Source organism: Lygodium microphyllum, chromosome 26 (genome assembly GCF_053477565.2).
Source record: "Lygodium microphyllum isolate KBCC chromosome 26, Lygodium_microphyllum_v1.1.10, whole genome shotgun sequence".
Classification (NCBI taxonomy): domain Eukaryota; kingdom Viridiplantae; phylum Streptophyta; class Polypodiopsida; order Schizaeales; family Lygodiaceae; genus Lygodium; species Lygodium microphyllum.
Window position 1 is genome coordinate 87,377,630 of NC_141160.1, and position 25,548 is coordinate 87,403,177.

Here is a 25,548-nt window from a genome sequence, read left to right on the forward strand (position 1 = left end):
AATCGAAACAGATTCCCCTTTCAATTTTACATCCAAAGTATGAACATTGCCTCTATGGAATAGGATTACAATCTTATCATGAGAATCAATCACTACATGCACACAATGACACCAAGGCATACCAAGCAAGACATCACATCCTTCCAATGAAGCAATAAAGAACTCTTCACTATCCACACAGCTTTGAATGTGCAAACGAAGCTTTCGATGATAGGAGTGACCAACTCTGCATATGTCTTGCATGCCATACCAATCTCACCCATGGGCCCCATCTCGTCCTCTCTGATGCCTAAACAGGCTGCCATATCAAGAGAGATGAAATTTGACTGTGCCCCTAGATCAAGAAAAATCAATGCATGCTAATCTCTGATTTTGCCCCATGTTCTATAAAATTTGGTACTATATTGATTAGGTTGATCTGCCACTACATCAAGCACTAAACCAATAGTAGTTTTGCCTTTCTTTCCCTTATTATCATCCTTTTCAGCTTGCTGTTTATTAGGACAACCATGTGCCATATGCCCTTCCTATTCACAAATATAGCATTTATTTGTAGCCATCAGCTCCTTACGTTGTACATCACTTTTCCCACTCTTTCTCTGTAATCTGTTCCTCTTTCCAGCCCTATTTTCAGATCTGCCCTGATTTTCAAATTTATTTTCAGATTTACCCTTTTTCTTGGCCTTTGCCTCTTTGATATGTGACTTGGCATCATAATCGTGGAATCCTGCATCCTTTTCACACAACAATGTATCGGCTGTAGTAGCAGTTTCGATAAGCTAAGACATGCTGAAAACAGTGGACTGAATGCAAAAATTCAGAATACCCTTTGGCAAACCACAAATATACTTCTCCACCTACTCATGGAGGGGTACTGTGCGATAAGAAGTAATTGGCAACAATGCATCCCAAAACTTCTTATTGTATTGATCCAAGTTCTTGCAATCTTTGGAATTCAACTAATTCCAAGCTGTCATAATGCCTATTTCAAAGGTACTTGTCAACCAATTTGAAACAAACATTTGCTTGAACAGGACCCAAGTCGTAGGTGACTTACCTTAAATAAGAAGTGTAGTCCACCACTACAATGCATTTCCCTTCAAAAATGAGCCCACCAATTCAAAGGATTTGATGGTATCCTGGCAATGGAACCATGTAACCAGCCTTGCTTCCGCGGATGGGTGGTAAATCCCTAATTACAACTTAATTACAGCAGCAAACAATTAATGCAAATCTGAAAATACAAATTTACCTACTGATCTCAGACAATGCACACCGGATTGGCCCGAAAATTGGTGCCACTTTCAGTATTTCTTTAGCTTTATTGAAGAAAAAGTTGATTTGCAATGGGATTCTTCCGATCCCCTTCACAATCCAAACTCCCCTTGCTATCTAAAGTGACCAGCAAGTCTTCAATCTGATTTGCCTCTTGATTTGGGCACTTAATTGGCCTTCACCCACTTCATAGACGATGGAAATGCCCCAAATTCGATGATTGGCGAGTCCTCCATCTAAATTTAGCTGAAATTCACCTTGAGCCTTGAAAAATCCAAGTCTTGGAGCTTCCAATTTCTCGCACGCTTCCTGAAGCTACTAGTAAACCCTAATTTCTACTACAAATCAAGGTTTACAGTAGAGAAATTTGCAATTTCCCAACCTCCAAGGGTCCAAATGCTGATATCTTTGAAGCAAGGCTCTGAAATGACTAGGAGATGAGAGAGAAATCTGTAGAGAGAGAAAATTCAGAGTTTTGTCGCAAACTGAAAATCTGTCAAATGCAGCTATTGCCCTGCCACAACAGCTTGTAGATGCAAAGAACTGAAGAAAATCAGTCATTTACAGCTACTACCCTATCTCAACAGCCTGTAGATGCTCTCACCTGCTGTTGATTGGTCATCTCCTGCCCCTGGCTGCCTTAGAAGGTCCTCTAATGGCTGCAAATCAGACCAGCAGCATCTCCTCCCTCTCTCTTGCAAGTTGAATATACTAAAAATGCCTCTCCAGTCTCTAAAGACGTTTTTCACTCTTATATGGGCATTTTTGACAAGCGACAACCTTCCCAAATGGTCTTTCGAGCATTATCTATAATTAAATATTAATTTTCAGTCTTTAAATATTGAAAATTAATCTAATAATTATTTTAGTGCCTTGAACAATTATCTGACTAGCCAATAATTAAATTGGCTACGCAACTTCCATTCCCGAGTATCTCTACGCCATATTTGACCATCAGATTGGCATTAGGTACCATTAAACGCCACTTCTCTAGTGTCACCAACTAACACTTATGGCCAAATGAATGACCTAGGCCAACAATTGGCACCAAATACCACCAAGTACCTGTGCACCATAACTTACAGCAACTATTGCATTTGACATCCCATGATTTCCTCGGGTCTCGGGCTCATAAATTTACTCTAACCCCAGTTACACCTCACATGTGCAACATTTACTTAACCATGTGATTAAAAATGAATCCACATGTTAAGTGAGGCTTCAAAAATACATGTCCTCATGACAGTATGAGACAATGACAGGTAGAGTACAAGTGCTTGGAGGCACAACAAACTTGGTATCTAGCACACTTGGTGTAAAGCAAGATACCAATTTTGCTATTTGCAGATGATATTGTACTCATCTCAAATTCACCTAAGGGGCTACCGCAATATCTGGATTCATTGCATGTGTTTTATGAAGAGAAAGGCCTCAAGGTTAATGTTGGAAAGACTAAAATTATGGTCTTTAAAACCTCGGCAACTTGGGTGATATGCTTAAAGCATCACTTTATGTATGACGGTCAATTTATGGAAATGGTTAGACAATATGTATACCTTGGGATCACTTTCAAAGGGCCACTGTTTTCACAGAAGGAGACTTCAAAGGCTAGGCTTTCACGGGCATATGTAGCTTTGGGCACTCTAGAGCGACAGTGTGCACACATACAATTTGAAGAGCCCCATACCAAATTGTGGCCCTTTGACACTTAAGTTATGCCCATACTACTCTATGGAGCAGCCATTTGGGCCAAAGCCTTTATCATACTAGACGAACGCCTCTCATGGACTGTAACGGACCTGAAGCACAACATTATGATGGCTAGGAACATATGGAGAGACTATTGGTCATGATGATAGCACATATGATAAGAGACGAAAGCCTCAGTACCACAAGAGATCATTCGAGTAGAGTTGGGTGCAGCACCCATGGTAGTGGAGGCACTATTTCAAGCAATCACCTTCCTCCAAAGGATATGGCAGCTCCCTAAAGATTGATACCCTAGGCTAGCTCTAGAGTCTTCAAGACAGCTTGCAGTAGAGGAAAATAAACAGTGTTAGTATACACATATGAGCATGTGGCTGAACTTGCATGGCATGAATATAGACAAATTGCCACCATTCAATTACAACCTTGATTGTCCCACTTTGAGTCTCAGTCATTCAGAGTTAAATAGAGTAATCAGAGCAAACATCACTAAAGTGGAGATAGAGAGGACTCGGTCCAAATCCCCCTTTCCCATTAGGCACGAAGATGGCACAATACCAATGTCACTTCTTGCAACTTTCCCATGATGGTTTCATAGTGAGACCGAGATATATGGATGCTCAACTTTCTCACGAGCTTTGATTGCTATTGAACAAATCCACACCCCATCACATCAGCTAATGATTGAGACATGTTAATGGAGCCATGTTGCAACAAATGAGAGGATGTGTCAACTTTGCGGGTGGGAGCCAGAGACAAAGGAACACTACATTTGCAGATGCACTATATACTATGATATCCGAGGCCACTACCATTGCCTCTTTAAGGAGGGCTTTGGACCACTCAGACAGGCGATGGACTATGAGGACCAGAGATGTCTGGACCTTTTCTTATTAGAGCTCCAACGGTGCAGAGTAGCATTGTGAAATCGAAGACAATCCTAGCCACATCTGCCCCTCCAAAGAGCAATTACAGACTCTTTCAGTATAGCTAACCCGCCACTGCCACCTTAGACACTACATCTCCTACTGATAAGCGCCATCAAGGGACATCATCAAGTGGCATCACAATAAACAAAGCTATGGCGTTATGCAAATCACGATGCCCTAGGATACCTACTCGGCAACGTAGGCATGCTCATATTGTAATATACTAGTTCTCACAACAAATCAAATAACTAGAAATTCATGAAATACGCCATACTTGCAAAGAAATACAAGAAATACACCATGTTTGGAAGGAAGTCATAGCCAGGGTAGCTAGGTATGAAATAGTATTGCCATGGAAGGCTAAGAATCATAGATATATACTGCAACATAAATACTCACCTCATGTCAAGGTGGGACATGGTATGCATCCCATATCTTGGTGGCTAAGAGCATGCACCCTCTTAGTTGGTGGGAGGAAGGAACCTCAAAGCATGTATTTCTTTAAAATGGCAAAAATATTATTCACATGTTACATCTCCACCTTTTATACTTAACCTTAGCCTACCCTAGACTAAGGTAACTTATACTTTATTACAAGCCATCCCGGCCTAAAAGAGCTTCGTCCTCAAAGCTGAATTGGAAACAAATTACAAGGATGATTACAAGGATAGCTTGAACTAGATGAAGTCATGCTGAACTAAGACTCCATGCTGAAATAAAAGTCTTCATACCACAAAGAAGAGTCCTTCAAAATATGAAAATAACCAAGAGAGGACTATGCATTGCTGTAATCTATAAAACATGGCAGCCAATGAGAGTTGCCCATAACTCGTGATAGAAGAGTCCAAATGGCACAAATAAAGTCTTGTTGGATAGAAAAGGCCATAAGGAACCTATCCAGCACATAGAATTCAATCATGTTGCCAAAAAGGACCATGTAATTCATGAGAGAAAATTCACACAGCAAGCTGTCCACTGTCCTATAACTGCAATAATCCCACTGTTTTGAAGGAATCATGAAGCCTTGGAGAGGATGATTGAATATACTGAGGAATCAGTATTGCAAGCATTATTTATAACCCACCAACAATGAAAATCACTGAAGTCTCATATGCCTCCAGGGTCAAATGGATATCCATCAAAATAGTCATCACAACCATAAGTTCCTTCTACAGAAAAACAAATCTCATCATTGCCTCCTGGGTCAAATGGAAACAAGGAAGTATCCTTATGATCCCCCGGATCAAATGGAAAGATAAAGTCATTAATTGAGATCATATCATTTGGGTCCATAGATTGGTGTATGGATTCATGAAGCTCTTTACATGTCCCTCTTCAATTACTACATTCACTTGGTCTTTAGCATAATGTAGGTTAGAAAGCTGATAGACATCATGAACAACTTCAAAGGATTTGTAAGACTCTCCATCTTGGTCTTTACAATCCACTTCCTCTTCGGTCTCTTCAACTTCCTCTCCATTATCCGGAAACTCTATAACCAGCAATGCTTTAGCATTCCTTTTCTTGCATATATCTTTTTTTTTAGAAGATATTAGTTTAGTACATCTAAAACATAAGCCTTGTGCATGTAGTCCTCTAATATCATCACCGGTTAAGATCTTTCCTCGAATAACATCATGCTCGCCACTATGACTGTCATATTTCTCATGATAAAATGGTTTTCCAGAGTCATGACCACATTCATTTCTACTAACATAATGCTGATGTTCAGGAAACGGTTGATCATCATCATAATATTGATTATGGGATGGCTGATCATCATAGAGGTACTAATCAACATGCTGGCCATGTTTACTAGCATAATGCTGCTCATATCCAAGATCACGATCATATACATGTTGTTGCCCATTCATGTATGACTGTCCATTCTCTACTGCATATGGCTAAGAGAGAGTAGCATGATTCCCATTAGGATGCTGTCCATTGGAGCAATCATAACCATTGCATACATATGTATCATGTTGATCATAGCTATAGTCATTTACGTAAGCACTATCATAAGTATGCTGTCCAAAAGCATTTGAATATGGTCTTAAAGAAAAAACATAGTCATTAGGTAAATATGGCTGGCCAAAAGAACCTTGTTATTGTTCAAAACCATGAGAGTATTGTCCAACTTCATGGTACGTATGTGATTGTTTAACACAATCATCATAGATATGGCCACCACAATCATTCTCAAAAGAAGATGGTACACAATAAAATTTTTCATAAGAGTGCTCGTTTTCCGAGTATGATGGACTGCATATATATCCCCCTTGATCATAATCATTATGTTGCTGACCAACATCATGTGAATACTACCTTTCTTCAATGCATGAAGCATAATCACCATATGGATAAGATCCACCATAATGACTTTGCTGCTGCTCTAAAACATCATGCCTCTGCTCATAGACATTGCTATGATAAGGGATGCTGCAAACACCTCTCATGATAGTGATTATCATGAATAAGATCATCTCACTGCTGGCAAGAACCATTTGAGAAGGGCTCATTATGGCACGCATTATCATGACCATAATATCCCCCAGAATTGCTAAAATATTGCCCACTAATGAAGGAAGAAGTAGGAGATCCAAAATTGTCATGACAATGAGCTGGAGCATCATAGGAAGCATAACCATAAGCATTAAATCCAAAAGCATGAGCATGCTGACTCATAGATGCTAGTCCAACATCTTTATCAACAAGAGACACAAGGTTTCCAACCCCTAACTTCATTTCCCTGGTATCCTTCACTAAACTGTCCCATGTAGACAAGCTGTCCCGGGTACCTAGTTGCATAGTTTGGGCCATATCTTGAGAAATACTGATCCAAATGAGGTGCTTGATGGCTCTGCTCGAAGCCCACAATGTCTAGTACCAATTAAAAGTCCTGGTTCACATTAAAATATTCCAATACCCTATTCTGGAAATGATTTACTATGTCTGTCCACAGTAGACAGCACCCTGTCCCAAGTAACTAGTTGCATTGTTTTGACCATAACTTGAGAAATACTGATCGGAATGAGGTGTTTGATGGCTTCACTCGAAGCCCGCAATACCTATCTTCAATTAGGAGTCCTGTTTTGCATTATTTTGTACCTACACCCCATTCTGGAAATGATTCTCTAGGTCTGTCTACAGTAGACAGCACCTTGTTTTGCCCTGTTTTAAGTGTTTTTGGTACTTCTCATCTAAATTTGAGCCAATACCCAATACCAAAGCACTCAAGAGAATAGGGAAGAGTTGTAGGTTACTATGGTAAGTGAAAATACCCTCTGCAAATCCAAAACTGAAGCAAATCTTGCTTGTAGGTAACAGTAGGTCTTCAATCTTCATGAGATCTTGGTAAGAATGCTTGTAGGAGTGATTCACTGATTGAAGAGTGCTTCATTACTGATGATGAACCAAATCTTCAATGAAGTTATTGAGTACAAGCTGTCCATTATGTCCAAGAGACAAGAAAGCTCCAAGACCTCTAATGAACCAAATCTTCAATGAAATTATTAAGTACAAGCTATCCATTATGTCCAAGAGACAAGAAAGCTCCAAGACCTCTCAAAGAAGCTTTGAACTCTATGCATTCTTTCAAGAAATGTAGATAGAATGATCCAAGAGTGGATTGAGACTTTGAAAATGAAATGAAGTTCTATTCTTCACTGAAATTTGCCAAAATTTTGAAGTACTATGTTGTACATCATTCCCATGAAAAGAAAGAACTCCAAACCTTCAAAACTTGGTCAATCCGAGGTGGCCCTGTTTGTGGAAGCTCTTGTACTTGAGGTTGAAGCATATTGTTGATGAAGAACCATTGATTAAAATAGCTTCAGTTCAGCTCCAAATAGTCAAGACTCTCCATGCTCTTTGTTGAAATTGAATTCCCTGCAACATACTCTTCTTCCATAAACTTCTTCAGGTATGCACTACCATATGATGTGCCAGATGAATGCACTCCTTGACTCTAAGGTCCCTATTTTTGCTGCAATAACTGTTAATTTTTGCTGTAATGGCTGTGTCCAAATCCCCCAAGCAAATCTTAGAGCTGCAAAACTTGTGATTCTCTGAGTCATAATCATCTTCAGTTCAATATATCACCCTGTTGTAGCATGCTTTTCTCCAATTCAAACAACTTTTGTTGTACTCAACATGCATGTTGATGAACATGCAAGACCTGATTGCACCATTTTCAACTATTCCAAAACTACCATCCCATTCAGATGAACTTTGAGAGATGACTTAAGTAAAGAAGTTGAATTGGCAAGTTCTGTAAGGAAAGAAGCAAACAATGATGGCCCTAGTTTGCTGCAACTAGTGGTTATGATTCCTTGGCTTCTTAGCTATACTACCACCATAAACATGTGCTCCAAGTCTGTAATCATGAGTTTGACAGCTGCAAGTGTGGGGCTACACCAGCTTAGCAGGGCACAACTGATATTCCATGTACTAAATCTGCAAATGGTAGCTTGCAGCTAACAGGACAACCAAAAGGAAGTGAAATGGGAGGACCAATGGCTTCATATGAATCTTTTGGGCTTGGATTCAAAGGCCAACACATGGATGAAGGTGAAGTACCGCTTGACATACCGCAAAGCAAGTCAAATCAACCAAGTCGATAAGCAATTCAGACAAAATTTCCTTCATTTATTCTTTCCAATAATCATTATTAACGGCAGAGACAATTTGTTGGCGACTGATGATGCTGATTCCGTGGCTTTTGTCCGGAGATGCTTCGCACCTTTGCTACGTTCGTGCTCTTGTTGATGATGATGCGGATCATTCTACTCCAGACCATTCACCATGGCTACTGCAGGCTGTAGTGACTGGGAAGCACGAAGATCAAGACAGTCGGTGTTTGTTACACACGGAGAGGCAGAGAGAGTGAGAGAGACCAAAGTAGAGAGAGTACACGATTTGTGGGTACAATGAGGAGTATACCACTTTAGGTTTTTAGATAGATATACATATGAAAGTACAACTGCTAAGGGTGTGTTCACACCCGAGCACATTAAAAGGCACGAGGGCCTTTATTCCCAACAACCTCCCACCTAAAGGCAATGTGCCTTAAGAGGAGAAAAGAATTAGCTAAGTCTAGGAATGTACAAAGCTGAAATCCATATATCTATCCAACTCCCATCATCTGTCGCAGCAATGAGCAAGCTGCTCTGCTAGAAGACCCTTTGTGAGAAGGTCTACAGGATTATCATCTGTATGCACTTTGACAAGCTCAATGCTCTTGCTGTCAAGTACATCTCTAATGAAGTGGTACTTCACCTGTATGTGCCTGGTATTTGTATGAAAGACAAGATTCTATGCTAACATGATAGCACTCTGACTATCACAATCGAGAACTGGCAGCCACATACTATGCCTCTGTAGTAGACAATGCAACACGCTTTTGTAGCTTGGAGATCCAAGAGTCTACTCCTCCTGTGAAAGTAAACACATACCCAAAAGTGGACTTTCTGCAATCCGCATGACCAGCATAGTCTGCATCTATAAAGCCAACAAGAGATGCATTTCTGCTTTCCAAAGCACATGCACAACTCCTTTGTGCCTTTGAGGTATCTCATAATACCTTTCACTTCTTCCCAATGCTTTTTGCCAGGGTTTGCCATGTATCTGCTAACCACTCCCACTGCAAAGGCAATGTCAAGACGTGTAGCAACCATAGCATACATCAAACTGCCAACAGCTGAAGCATATGGTATCTTAAACATTTCAGTCTTCTCATCATCAAATGTAGGGTTGTCCTCGGCACTGTGTTTCACATCTGGAGGCAATGGAACCCCAATTGTTTTCCCCCCCTCCATTTTGAAACGCTATAAAACCTTGGAGATATACTCTTGCTGAGATAGATAGAGCAATCCTTTTGACCTATCTCTAAGTATTCGCATGCCAAGAATGTGATTTGCATCACCAAAATCCCTCAGGTCAAAGCTACCATGAAAACTTTGCTTCAGTGAGTCCAAGGCATGAGTATCCCTGCTAGCAATCAATATATCATCAACCTACAGAACCAAGATAATCAAGCTGCCATCTGCTGCCTTAGTGTACAAGCCGTAATCTACTTGACTTCTATAGAAACCTTGAGATTGCATAAATGTATCAAATTTAGGATACCATTCTCTTGGTGCTTGTTTCAGCCCATACAAACTCCTTTTGAGTTTACATACCATTTTTTCTTTCCCTTTTTCAACCAACCCTTCAGGCTGCTGCATATATATGTCTTCATGCAAATCACCATGTAAGAATGTAATCTTTACATCCATCTGTATGAGCTCCATATCTTCAGTTGCAACCAAGCCCAAAATGGTTCTCAATGTAGTCATCTTGACTACAGGAGAGAAAATCTCATCAAAGTCAATTCCATACTCCTGCTTGTACCCCTTTGCAACTAATCTTGCTTTGTACTTTGGGTGAGGAACTAGAAGTGACCTTCATCTTGTAAACCCATTTGCATGGAAGTGTTTTCTGCCTTTTAGGCAACTGCACCAAGTCCCAAGTGCCATTTTTCTCAAGAGATTCCATCTCTAACAACATGGCTTTATACCATTTCTTGATATCTTGTCTGTCCATTGCTTCCTTGAAGCAAGACGGTTCACCACAATCTGTCAACATAACATAATCAGCTACATTATTTGCACCAGGAATGAATCTATCAGGTTGTCTAGTAGCCCTAGACGATCTCCTAACCCAATGATCATTGTTTGCTGGCTGTTGAGCATTTTCAGCTTGCTGTCCTGGCATTTCAGCCTGCAAATCAACATTAACAGCTTGTTGTCCTAGCTGTTCCTACACATGTAGTGGCTCATTATCATGGGCAATAGCTGGCTGATCATTTCCAGCATTATTTTCTGCATTTACAGGTTCATTTACAGCAAGTATTTGCTGCTGTACAATGGGCACATTTTGTTGTCCAAAAGGTATTTCTTCCTGGAATACAACCTTACAGACCTCCTCAGTCTTTTCGGGTTGTTTATGCATGCGATCTTCCCGGAAGATAACATCATTGCTGCGTACTACTTTTCTTTTTTCGAGATCCCATAATCTATACCCCATTTCACCCTCCTCACCATATCCTAGGAAAATGCATTTACAAGACTTTGGCTCAAGTTTGTTATGTTTTTCTTTACGAATGTGCACAAAAGCCTCGTAGCTAAACACTTTCAGGTGAGCATATGAAGGTGGCTTGCCCAACCACGCTTCTTGGTGAACTCCCCCCCCCCCCCCCAAAGACCTGTTTGGTAACCAATTAATTAAGTGAACAACTGTCATAACAGCCTCCGCCCAAAAACCATGGGATAATGCAGCATGAGACAGCATCGTATGGACCTTATCCTGTATGGTCCGATTCATATGCTTTGCAACTCCATTTTGGGATGGATTATGAAAGGCAATGAGCTCCCTCTTTATCCCTTTACTATCACAAAATGCTTGAAAGGCCTTGGACACATATTCCCCACCGTTGTCAGAGCGAAGACACTTGAGTGTCTTATCAGTTTGATTTTCAACCAATGCCAAGAATTTTTTAAACTTGTCAAGCACTTCATCCTTGCTACGAATAGGAGAAACCCATACCTTCCGCGTAGCATCATCGACAAAGGTAACAAAATATTTATTTTCCCCTAAAGATAATCCTGGCATCTGACATACATCTGAATGTACTAACTCCAGAGAAGAAGATTTCAACAAAAGAGACTTTTTGTGAGACGTCTGTGCATTTTTAGCATAGACACAATGACCACAATGCTCAGAATCAGCATAACGAAGACAATGCAAGTAACCCAAACGAGAAAGCACTTTCATTCCTATATGACTCATGTGTCCCAACCGGCCATGCCACAAAGAAACACTTGGCTGCTCGGTCACGGCAACAACATGATCACTCACGCTAGATACATGGAGAGGATACAAGGTATCACTTTTACAACCTTTGGCAGTCACTCTAGATCCCTTACAGATCTTCCATTTCCCATCACCAAAGGTGGTATGAAATCCATCATCATCTAGCTGCCCTGTGCTAATCAAGCTCTTTTTGAGCTAAGGTACAGGCCGTATATACTCAAGTGTGAAGACAAAACAATGCTGAAACTGCAACTCCACACTGCCAATACCTGCAATGTCACATGCATAGTTGTCCCCAAGATGGACAACACCATATCGACCCCCTAGGCAGAGAACCACTCTCGATGAGGGGTGATATGAAAGGAAGCACCTGAATCGAGAATCCAAGTATGCATGTCCTCATCTATATCTGCAAGTAAAGCATGTGTACCAAAGTGTGAAGAAACTAAAAGTACATCATTCCCACTGTCCTCACTGTCATGACTGACTACATTCACCTCTTCAATTTTGACACTGCTCTTCTTGGGTTGGCCTTCTTTCTTCTCTTCCTTGCTATCATCTGTCTTTTTGTCCTTTCCTTTCTCTTTCTTCCATTAGTAGCAATCACATTTAAAGTGACCCTTCTTGCCACAATGATGGCATTCAACATCTTTGCCACATAATTTACTGTGTCCCTTGCTATCAGATTTGCCTTTCTATTGTGATCTGCCACTAGTATGCAAAGCACTAGAAGACTTATAGGATGCATTGTTCTACCAATTCATTTCTTCCATGAGTAGAGCACTTTCTACATCACCATAGAAAAGAATCGCATTAGAATTGCTCATAGCAATCCTGAATGTATCCCAACTCTCTGGAAGGGTGCAAGGCAAAACTGTAGCCTTAAATTCTTCATCAATCAAGAACTTCAAGGCAACCAGCTGACTGAAAATGGAGTTAAACTCACTCAAGTAAATAGACATTGCTATACCCTCTTTCATACGCAAATCCATAAGCTTTTTCAGCCAATTCAATTTGCTTGCAACACTCTTTTGTGCATACATTTCCTCCAGTCGAGTCCAAATAGCATATGTAGAATCCAAACCTTCAATGTTAAACAGCAAGGCAACAGAAATCGATAGCTCGATGGTTGAGCGTGCAAGCTCGTTTAACTCATCCCAATCGTCCTGTTCCATATCTGCAGGCTTTGCCCCTTTGGTCTTAATCGGCTTTGCCTGCTTCTTTTGCAACAAGATATTGTAGCACTGTTTTTGCCAGACTGCAAAGTTATGTGCTCCTTCAAGCTTCTTTATGCGCATGAGATTACTGTTGTCACTGCTGCCAGCCATGATTTTCAGCCCAAATGTGACCAAAAAATCAGCAAATGCAAGCCCAAACTGTCACACAAGTGACCAAGGTACAAACAAGTACCAACCAACAATAAATGACCACATAGAAGCAGAGATTTCAGATCTGTAATTAAATTTTCAGAAGCACCAAACCATGTGCTACAGCATTCCACAACTGATTACAGCTGTTCCAAGGGCATATACATCACATTACATGAGAAATCCCAAACTTTAGCTGCAATTTCTGTTGTACATGTACCCACGGGCATAAAATTTAACATGCACGGTCAAAAGCCTGAGCACATTAAAAGGTACGAGGGCTAAAGGGTGTGTTCACACCCGAGCACATTAAAAGACACGAGAGCCTTTATTCCCAACACAGGCTAGAAGCTTGTTGACACCAAAAATGCCTTCTTGTTGATGACGATGCGGAGATGAAACTAGTGCTTGATTCTTGATTCTCCCCTTTCCCGTGCTTCTGTAGTAGCTCTTTCTCGTGCATCAACTGTGCCTCTTTCAACAACAGCCATGTTTGCTCTTCCATGAGTTTCTTGAGTGGCCCTTTTCAACTGATATCCAGTTTTTTCTCTCTCTTCTTCCTTTGATGAAGGCGTACCATGCTCGTTCGTTCGCTTCCACGATTGCCGTCGTCCCTTTTAGAGGAAATGACATTCAAGATGCCATCGACAACCAGATTGTGGACCTTGACGACACCAAATTGTGGATCTTGACGACACTCTAGATAGTGTTCCTGATGAAGATCTCAACGAAGTCAATCTCTGAACACCGCCTTACAGAGTCTTTTCCAATGTGGACAGGCGTGACTCGGTAGCCACGCAGGATGATTCCTCTGTCAGGTTCCGGATGGGCATGCCCGGGCTATGCAAGGAAGATATGCATGTGTACCTATGATGCGGAAATTTTCCTGCCAGACAATGCGAAGTTTAATGCAATCATCCTCTCCATAGGTTGAAGTAGGCATTGTAGTTGATCAACAAGAAGCTTGAGATGAGCTACAAGAGCTCAAAAATCTTCATGATCACGAGCAATACAGCACCCTGTATTTTCGGCTCAGGCAGCATGAGTGCATGCTGAAATACTATGAGATCAAGAGGTGGCTAATAAGCCATTTGAGTACTCAATGGGAAGCTTAGAGCATGGAGGCTTAAGCTATCAGGTCCATTTTGACAGTAGAGATCATGGGAGAGAGTGAGAATGGAGGTTTTGGCTATGGAGGTTGAAGGAAGATTGGGGCAGGAGAGAGAAAGACTGTTTTGCAAGAGTAACCCTTTCCCTCTCAAAAGTAACCCATACTGAACCCGATTCTAACCCCGGTTACCTATGGTTTCTCCATTCTCCTCAATTTTTGGACCAAAATGAGGTCACAACCTACCAAGTTGGCTGTAGCCCGCCGCCATTGTCCACGGGGTAATGCAGAGATACTCCATCTTGCCCCCATATCTCTGTCAAGAAGCACTAAAATAACCACAGTTTGAAGTAGTACAACCTGACTAGTCACTGTCAAGAAGAAACCAAACAATGTAGCTGCGTCTTCAACTCTAGTTACACAGGAAACGATGCCAATAACCAGATCTTCCATGAAAATGACCTCCCCAACCAAATCATAATCATGAAAATGACGGAATTAAAGCCTACCTTGGATCAAAGCAAGGCTCTGATACCAATGTAATATACTAGTTCTGACAACAAATCAAATAACTAGAAATTCATGAAAATATGCCATACTTGCAAAGAAATACAAGAAATACACCATTTTTGCAAGGAAGCCATAGCCAAGGTAGCTAGGCATGAAATAGTATTGCCATGGAAGGCTGAGAATCATAGATGTATGTTGCAACATGAATACTCACCTCATGTCAAGGTGGGACATGGTATATACCCCATATCTTGGTGGCTAAGAGCATGCACCCTCTTAGTTGGTGGGAGAAAGGAACCTCAAAGCATGTATTGCTTTAAAATGGCAAAAAGATCCTTCACATGTTACATCTCCACCTTTTATATTTAACCCTAGACTAAGGTAACTTATGCTTTATTACACATATGTGACACATTTGTGTCACGATTGCTCGTTACAGACAAAGATTACCACAACAACTTAGTCGGAGGTAGCTTGCAAAGTCTTGGAGGATTCCATACACTAAGAGGGAGCTATTCTATCCTCTTTTCAGTTTTTTAGTTTCCCATATTTTTCATTTTCCATTTCAATTTATCATGTTAACATAAACATAATTCTGTTTTCTTCTCTGATGAGAGATGATGATACCAGTTGTATTAGTTATGGTCTCATAGGCCATTTTGGCCTCCTAGAGACATTAATAGATCTCTCTCTCTCTTTCACCCAAACTCACCCCCTGCAAGAGTGGTCTCTTCTTTGTTTCTTCTTACCTCCTTCGGCAGCTTTTGGTCTAGTTTATCTGAGCCTCTGCTGTTACTACTGTTTGTACTTGGCTGCTGCTCCTAAATTTGAGGCCACCAGTTTGAGCTCCTTGGATCCTAGGTCCGTCTCCTACAAGGAGTGCTCAGACCTAAGGTGTGGGACTGCAGCACCCTAGAAAAAACACCAAAAAGGGGGGAAGAGGGGGAACTTCCCCAGTGCAGAAACTGTTCCTCCTCATCCCCCATTGCAGCTATTACAATTTACAACAGAGAATTCAAATGCTGTCTAAGGAAGAATCATCACACATTAGGAATGACACTTTGTGGACAAGTAAGTTCTAAACAAAATTTTGGTTCTAAAAAGGCACACATACTATCTATAGTACCTAGCTTGTGATGCAATGTGGTAGGACAAGTCTCAATCTTGCAGCCAGCAGCAGGGCAAGTCAGCTGATGCAGAAGTGGTTGGATGAATCTCAGTCTGGCTGCCGGCAGCAGGGCAAGTCAGCTATTGGTTGGCTAAGCAGGTTAGACCAGCCTGGCTAAAGCTGGTCTTTCCAGCTAGCAAAACACAGGCTCCTTTCCCTGGTTGAAGTGTTGGCTGGCTACTGCAGAACTGATTAACATGGCAGGACTCAAATGATTCTATGTTTTCCATGTTTATTGCACACATGGTGTTCCCTGCTGTCAATGATTAGCACAGTCCCTCATATGACAGGACTCAAGTAATTCCATATTTCTGATGGAGGCATAACCTCTGGATAGTGAAAGTACCTAGCATTTAAGTTGAAATGGTTGCTGAAACTTTCACAAACAGCCAAATCATGCACAAGTGGTTGACCATAAATAAAAAAGATTAAAAATGTCAAACCTGAAGCCAATGCACTCATGACTCTATTATCCTTGCAAGGCAATGCTTAGTGAAGGGAACATGAAAAAAATGGGCAGACCAAGACCATTTAAAGAAATTTACATATATTTTTTTTTAAATTGGTTGGGGGGACAGGGGGTAGATATACCTGATGACCGTTCAGTAGAGCCATTTCAGTAGAAAAAGAATACTGCTGTAATGAGCCATCTGTGATCACTGTTGCATTTGACAGGCCATTCATCATCTTGCCTACCTGAGAGCAAAAAGAAACTAGACTTCTGATTATCTAGCCCAAAATGGATCTTAAGAAAAGGATTAAAATACCCAACTTTCCTTAGAACTGATCATTTAATAAAAATTTTACCTCAGGTCTGGATCCCAAGAGACTTTCCTTAGAGTAGCATTGCTCTTGCATGTACCTCCCCTTTCTCTTCCCCCCACCCATTATGAAATTATGAATAATCATATAAATGTCAAAACTGCTCCTCTCATGGACACATTTATTCAAGAATTTTGCTGGAATTACTATAATACATTCCAATGCTCTGCTTGGTTCACTAACTTGCTACTCATGGAGGAAGAAATCAAAGTTTGCCCCTGCATGCAGCACTATAGAAGTCGATGTTGACATCCAAGCCAGATTAGAATTTCAAATGCAATAAAAAAGTGTCTGCTTGTGCTTGGATGTTTCTGTGAGACAAAATGAAAGAATCAAGATCAACTCCTCATTTTGAACCAGAAAACAATGGAATACTAAGTACAGTTCAGCCTTGCTAGAATCTAGATAAGATTCTCAGACTATGAGAGAGACAAAGAGAGAGTATGGCAGAGCATAAGGAGGGTTGGTCATAGGTAAGACGAGTAAACATTTGATAGCCCTTTTTATAGAGGAGCTAAAGAAGGCACTTCTAGCACTACCCCCAAGCAAGTGTCCAGGACAAGATAGACAAAATAAGTCCTCCTTTATGAGCTATGGGGATCTCTAGACATTTGAGAGTCCAGGACTGGCTTCATTTGAGAGTGCAACATCTTTGTTACATCCCTAGACATCCAGATGGGCGCTGCTAGCATTGATCACAGTGGTCGTGAAGTGACTTAGTGTGAATGCACCAAGGGCACTCTTGGTTTTGCACAATCAAGTCCTATTTATAGAACTCAAGGCCCTATTGTGCACATTCATTGTGTGATCACCACTCTTGGACTCTTGGCCCGTTGGCTACCACATCGTACACCGGGATGGTGTGGGCTGGTGGTATGGGATGCCAACCCTTGGGATGTGGTCCTGACCTAGAGTGCTGCTAGCTCCCAAGCTCGCAGGTGAACCCATTTGGCTTTATGGCTGGGAGGTGAGTATGATGTCTAGTCCCTATTGTTGTGAGTTTGGCTTGCATTGTGTCTCGTGTGCAAGTTGGATCCTAGGGGAATATTTCAATCTTGGATAATATCTTCACCTTTTGGGAGTCCACCTCTCTTGCTTGATCTAGGAACCAAGACCTCAATGTGCTTCTCGACTTTGAGAAGGCACACAACCATGCAAATTGGGAATTCTTGAAGGGCACAATGCTAAGGATGGAATTCCCAGAGCAATGGATTAAGGGAGTAGCAACGCTTTATTTCTCAACACACAACCATGCTATGATCAAAGGGGCCAAAGGAGAGAGATTCAGCATTCAGAGATCGATGAGACAAGGTTGCGCATTAGCCCCTGCGAAGAAATACCCTGACGCAGAAACATAAATGAAAGTGTACAACAAAGCATAAACTCAAAAGAACACACTTAGGATTCCAATCTCATTTGTTGTCTTGGCTCCAGGACCTCTAGCTTCATTGCCCACACCCTATTCGTGAAGAACACCTCAACCAAAGCTGCCAATTGCTATCTGTATCCATGAAGTGCCTGTTTCCACCCTCCATTGCACAATCTACATCCATTTCTGCTGTGTTTGCTAATCAGCCAACTCAGTAGCATCATCATTGGGCTAATCATCACTAACAACATCGGGTACCAATCCCACTGATGTTTTGGGCTTCTTTCCTTTGGAATCTCCCTGATTTTCTAATTTTCCAGCTTGCTGCCTATTGGGACAGTCCCTTGCAATGTGACCCTCTTATTCACAAATGAAACATTTATTTGCAGAGCCATCAATTCCCTACGTTGTGCCAATGTTTTCGAGCCCTTTCTTTGTTGCTTTGGCCTCTTTTCAGGCTGATTTTCAGATCTGCCCCTTTTCTCAACCTTAAACAACTTTTTATTCGCCTTCTCCCCACTCTCTAGGAAGCCCAAATCCTTCCCACACAGCAAAGCATCGGCTGTAGCAGCAATCTCTATAAGCTAAGACATGCTAGACACAGTGGATTTAATGTAAAAATCCTTGATTCCTTTGGACAGCCCACAAACATATTTTTCTACTTGCTCATGAAGGAGTATGGGACGATAAGAAGTAATAGATAGCAATGCATCCCAAAACTTCTTATTATATTGCTCCAAATTCTTACATTCCTTAGCATCCAGCTTATTCCAAGCTGTCATGATGTCCACCTCAAAGGTACTTGTCAACCAATTCGATGCAAACATTTGCTTGAATTATACCCATATTGACGGTACTCTACCTTGCATCAAAAGAGTGGTCCACCACTATAATGCATTCCCTTTCAAGAAAGTGGCTACCTTTCGAACCTTTGAGGACTCCGTGAAGTTCCCCCCTAAATAGGCTGCATCAAACTGCTGAATGAAAGTCCAAGCTTTCAGCCTATCTTGTACACCACTGAGGGACTCAAACTTCACTCCTTTTCCACCCTCATCAGTGTCTTTTGCTGCCTCTTTCGGTGTCAAGTTGTCATACGCTGGCTGCTGCAAACAAGGTGCATTAGCTGAATTTACATCAAAACCAACGCCAAATGGAGCATTTGCATGACCAATATTCATTCCTTGAGCCCCATAAGCATTCAAGGGTGTAGATGCAATACCAAACATGCTACTTTGTGCCCCTAGCATCAAGCCAATGCTCCCATACATAGGGTTTTGCATATTTCTACCCATACACGAATACATTGGGCCTTGCACACCATGCATTGGTTGCTGCATACCAAAGGAATTTGCGCCATACATTCCCGTATGCAATCCTTGTCCAACCATATTATGAAAATCGTGCTTCCACCAAAATATCCTACCTGCCCCATCATAGCATACATGCCCAGCTGTCCAAAATCCATTGGATTGGCACTTTCGAGATGGCCTTGCATTCGCATTCCTTGCCCCATAGGTACCAACTGTTTTATTTCATTAGCATCTTTGGGAGCTTCAAATGAAGGGTTTGGCATTATCTTCAATGCATCTTATTGTCCCAAAGGTGTAGAAGATGTCTTCTTCTTCTTGCCTTTGCTGTCCTTCTTTGGAGCATTCAAAAATCGGGTAAATTGTGGATCCTTTCCCAATTCAGTAAAGAGATTTGTTGCTTTCCTCATCCGATTCTTGAACTGGTCATCAAATTCCTCTTCGATTTGCTGGTCATTAGCCTCCTTATGCCCTGAAGGCCATGCATCTTGCCCAACAGCAACATTTTCAGCTTGTTGTCAATGGTCTGAGCCTTGTCCAAGGTTAAGCATTGCATTTCCTTCATTTCCATGTGAACATTCATACTGAGAGGCATCATCATTGCTTGAATCCATCTCACTGTATGAAGACATATTGCTGTAATTTCTCAGCTGATAGTAAAAATCAGCACTAGCACAAAGCTTTGGCTTGCAATCAAGTGCCTTGGGCCCACCTAATCAAGGGATTGAGTGGTATCCTAGCAATGGAACCATGTAACCAGCCTTCCTTCCGTGGATGCATGGTAAATCCCTAGTTACAACTTAATTACAGCAGAAAACAATTAATGCAAATTTGAAAATACAAATTTACCTATTGATCTTGGACAATGCACACCCGATTGGCCCCAAAATCGGCGCCCCTTTCGGTATTTCTTTACCTTTATTGAAGAAAAAGTTGATTTACAATGAGATTATCCCTATCCCCTTCGCAATCCAAACTCCCCTTGCTGTCCAAAGCAAGGGGAAAGTCTTCAATCTATTTTGCCCCTTGATTCAGGCACTTAATTGGCCTTCACCCACTTCATAAACGATGGAAATGCCCCAAATTCAATGGCTAGCTAGTCCTACACCTGAATTTAGCTTAAATTCACCTTCAACCTTGTTGAATCCAACTCTTAGAGCTTCCAATTTCTGGCGTGCTTCCCAAGGTTGCTACTAAACCCTAATTTCAGCAAGGTTTACAGCAGAGAAATTTGCAATTTCTCAACCTCCAAGGACTGAAAATCAATCAAATGCAGCTGTGCTGCCCTGCCACAACAGCTTGTAGATGCAAAGAACTGAAGAAAATCAGTCATTTACTGTTGTTGCCCTATCTCAACAGCTTGTAGATACTGTCACCTGCTGTTGATTGGTCTTCTCTTGCGCTTGGCTGCCTCAGAAGGTCCTCCAATGGCTGGAAATCAGACCAGCAGCATCTCCTCTCTCTCTCTTGCAGGCTGAATACACTAATAATGCCTCTCTCTAGCCTCTAAAGACGTTTTTAAGTCTTGTATGGACATTTTGGACAAGTGGCAGCCTTCCCAAATGGTTTTTCGAGCATTATCCCTAATTAAATATTAATTTTCAGCCTTTAAATATTGAAAATTGATCTAATAATGATTTCAGTGCCCTGAAAAATAATCTGACTGGCCAATAATTAAATTGGCTAGGCAACTTCCATTCCGAAGTCTCTCTGCGGCATCTTTGACCATCAGATTGGCGTTAGCTACCATTAAACGCCACTTCTCTAGTGTCACCACAACTGACACTTATGGCCAAATGAATGACCTAGGCCAACAATTGCCACCAAATACCTGTGCACCATAACTTACAGTAACTATGACATCCTGTGATTTCCTCGGGTCCCGGGCTCATAAATTTACTCTAACCCCAGTTACACCTCACATGTGCAACATTTACTTAACCATGTGATTAAAAATGAATCCACATGTTAAGTGAGACTTCAAAAATACATGTCCTCATGACAGCTACCGTATGGGATCACCTCAATTCTAGAGCCCAATCCTTCCTTTTCATGAGTTTGCAAGATACTGTCCTTGTTTGTATTCATAGGTTGAAGACCATGGTGAAAGTGTAGAATAAGCTTTGCATCTTTATATCAGCACAAGACATTTGCCCACAAGATTTTTCTTGAGAAAAAGTTGCAAATGCTCAGTATTGATGGCTCTCCTTCTATGAAGGAGCACATCACCAAAATGGAGGACATGAGGGGTAAGCTTGCATTCCTCGGTCGGTCGATATTCTCTAAAGACATGGCTATGTTTCTTTTGATTTAGCTGTCATCTCCTTGGTACGATATCTTCCACACCAACCTTATTACTTGGAGAACCCACAAGTCTCTTTTATGGAAGGAGCTTTCATCGCTTGTCTTGGAGTATGATGAGCGGCTCAAAGCGGTTGGAGCCTGTGGATCGGGCTCTAAAAGGCATTTACAGCAAGTTCAAGTGGTGGGAAGAAGAAGAAGAATAAGGCTAAGGACAAGAAACATGAGCAGAAGAAGAAGCCTAAGTGCCCACACTATGGGAAGGGCACTCATCCTAAGGAGAATTGTTGACAGAAGTACCCCCATTTGAAGCCTAAGGAGGGCACGAAGGGTTCGAAAGATCGAAAGGCTATCCCAACCACGACAGAGTCTATTTTTGAGCATGTGTTTGCCGAGCAAGATACCACTTTAGCTTCTTTCACTCAAGAGAAGACTTGGCTCATGGATAGTGGGACCTCTTCCCACAACCTGACAGGATTGGCTTTAGGACATGAGTTCCACAGGGGGCACCATCACCATTGATGACAACTCTATCTACTTTGGTATGCTCATTATGGTCATCTGAACATGGATGCAATTCGATAGACTTCTAAGAGGAAGATGGTGGAAAGACTTCATAATTTCCCTCCTATTCACACCCTTTGCCCTAGTTGCTTGAGGGGCAAGCAACATCGGCAACTTCATCCACAAGTTGCTACTAAGAGGGCTACTACACTGCTAGAGTTGGTGCACGGTGACCTATGCTGGCCTATGGGCACAACTTGCCTTGGAAGGGCCAAGTATCTTATTCTAATTGTAGATGACTTCAATCATTATATATGGCCTTACTTTTTGGAGTACAAGAGCAAGGCATACTTCCACTTCTACGAGTGGAAGGTGTTTGCTAAAGCAAAAAACCTTCAAAGTTCGTGGTATTGAAAATGGTGGAGAACTTACTTATCACCTCTTTTCTCAATTTTGCAGGGATCATGGTATTTGGGTGGAGTATTCCTATCCAAGCACACCGTTAGAGAATGGTGTGGTGGAGGATGCAAATCGAACTATGTTAGAGATGGCCCAACCAATGTTGAAGCATAGGGGTTTACCTCATTTCCTTTGGAGTGAGGCATTGGCGACTCAAGTTCACATCTGCAACCATTCCCCTACTTCTACCTTACACAACATATAACTCCATATGAGACTTTCTTTGGTAAGAAGCCTTTCATATATCACTTTCGCATCTTTGGATGCAATGCATTTGTCCATGTGAACAAAAAGAAAAGGAAGACCAAGCTCGACTCCAAGTCAAGAAAGCTTATCTTCAAGGGTTACAACACGACCACAAATGGATATCGGCTCTACAACTGTCAGATAGGAGAGGATCGAGGTGCAGCTGAAGTGCAGTAGACAGTGTGAGAGTGAGAGACAGAGTTGAGCACGATACCCAATGCAATAGTACTGAATAGAGTGTTAGCTGAAAGTACAAATGATAACCCTTATACCTTAGGGTTATAAGGGGCTGTTCACACCCGAACACAGTAAGTGCCCGTAAGTGTGCACCACAAGCACATACAAAATAGTACACATAATCTGGGGCAAAAAACCTCTCCTACCGAGAGTAAAAAGTGCCCCAGTGTCCTAGTGATCACCCGCACACTCCCATATGAGCGTAGGCGTAAGTAAGGCGTGTGAGATACCCAACAAACCCCCCTGGAGTGAAGAGTGATCGTGTACAAGGATCATCCGCCACCAAAGGGCGTCAAATTCAAAGCATCGCGAAATGCTTCAAATTTGTCTCGTGGAAGAGCTTTGGTGAAGATGTCTGCCACATTGCTGGTGGTAGGACAGTAGACAAGGCTGATATCACCTGCATGTAGCCTCTCTCTGACAAAGTGGTAGTGAATCTCTATGTGTTTCGTGCGAGCATGAAACACAGGGTTCCGTGCCACTGCAATGGCACTCTGACTGTCAGTATATAAAGGAGTAGGCTCCGTAACAGATACATCCAAATCAGCAAGTAAGCGTCTAAGCCATACGCACTCAACTGCAGTAGTGAAGGCTGCCTTGTACTCAGCTTCACATGACGACGTGGCAACAGTGGATTGTTTCTTGCTAAGCCAAGAAATGCATGACGAGCCAAGAAAGAAACAATTGCCACTAGTGGAGTGACGAGTATCAAAATCACCAGCCCAATCAGAGTCACTGTAAGCATGTAACTGCAGTGGTCCCCCCTTGGCATAAAGCAATCCAAGAGCTCTAGTACCCTGCAAGTAACGAAACACATGCTTCACAGCTTGCCAATGCGACATACGAGGCTGATGCATGTACCTGCTCAAAACTGAAACGGCAAACTGTATGTCTGGCCGAGTGTGGCATAGATAGATGAGACATCCCACTGCTGGAGCATAAGTATGGATATCAAACAAATCACTGTCATCATGTAATGACAGTTTGAGCCCAGGTTCCATGGGTGTACAAACTGGCTTGCAATCCTGTAAGCCAAACTTCTCAAGAAGTTGCCCAATGTACCTTGACTGACATAATCCAATGCCTCTAGCATCATGTACAAACTGGATGCCCAAGTAATAGTGCAAAATACCCAAGTCAGACATGTCAAAAGTTTGCTGTAAATTATTTTTGAATGCTGAAATCTGATCAGCATGTGTTCCAGTGAGCAAAAGGTCATCTACATATAGACACAAAATCAGCATGGATCCCCCTTCTTTATGTACATAAAGGGTAGACTCAGATGGGCTGTTTACAAACCCCTGACTAAGCAAGAAAGCATCTATCTTTGCGTACCAAGCTCGTGGAGCTTGTTTCAAACCATATAGAGCTTTTTTCAGCTTGCATACTAAATTTTCTGAGCCTTCAACTGCAAAACCAATGGGCTGCTGTACATACACTTCTTCTTGAAGTTCCCCATGTAAGAATGCAGTCTTTATATCCAGCTGATGCACTTTCCAACCAAAATGTGCAGCCAAGGCAATCATAGACCGAATGGTCGTCATACGGGAGGTAGGAGCAAAGGTCTCCTCATAGTCAATGCCCTTTTTCTGTGCGTAGCCTTTAGCTACCAGCCGTGCCTTGTACTTATCTATGGATCCATCTGCATTCCTTTTCAATTTGTAGACCCATTTCGTACCAATGGCACGCTTGCCAACTGGCAAAGACACCAAATCCCAAGTATGATTCTTATGAATAGAATCCAATTCAGCTTGCATGGCTGCCATCCAATGCACACTATGTCGTGCATCCTCAAAACATTCAGGCTCCTCATTATCATGAGTACATGCTGCCATAACAAACTCCATGGAATGTGCTGAATCATGCAGTCGAGTTTGCCTTCGAGTACGACCAGCCAAGGGTGTTTCCAAATGACTATCTCTCATAGTCTGCGTGTACAATCTAGGCACCTGTCTTGCTTCCTGACTGTGTACAAGTTCCTGCTGAATTTCAGTTTCAGCAATGTGCTGATTTACTGCATGTTCCATAGGAGCAGCTGGCTGAACATTAGGTTCATTTGCTGAAGTACCAGCTGAATCACCAAATGTGATGGGCAGCAGCCCTTCAAAGACATCACGGGCAGCCTGATATGTATCAAAACCAGCCAAGGATAATTCTGATTTTTCATCAAATACAACATCCCTGCTGACAAAAACCTTCTTGGTCACGGGATCATAGAGTCTGTAGCCTTTGCTTTCGCTGCTATATCCCATAAAGATGCATTTTACAGCCTTGTTGTCCAACTTCTTTCGAAGTACCTGTGGAATATGGGCATATGCAAGACACCCAAAAGTACGGAAGTGGCCAACAGAAGGTTTGCGGCTGTGCCAAGCCTCAAAAGGTGTGACG

General features: G+C 41.8%; 1 protein-coding gene across 5 annotated transcripts in view; it reads right to left on the reverse strand.

Moving 5' to 3' along the window:
* Positions 1–25,548, reverse strand: part of LOC148013507 (sec34-like family protein) — a 131,768-nt gene that overhangs the window by 76,899 nt on the left and 29,321 nt on the right. For 3 of the 5 annotated variants that reach the window (XM_087668547.1, XM_087668546.1, XM_087668549.1), the window contains exon 4: positions 16,507–16,611. In XM_087668547.1, the coding sequence (XP_087524673.1) occupies positions 16,507–16,611 (105 nt within the window). Of the gene's footprint in view, positions 1–16,506; positions 16,612–16,722; positions 20,585–25,548 lie in introns of those variants that run through there. The other 2 variants (XM_087668548.1, XM_087668550.1) reach the window with 2 other exon arrangements.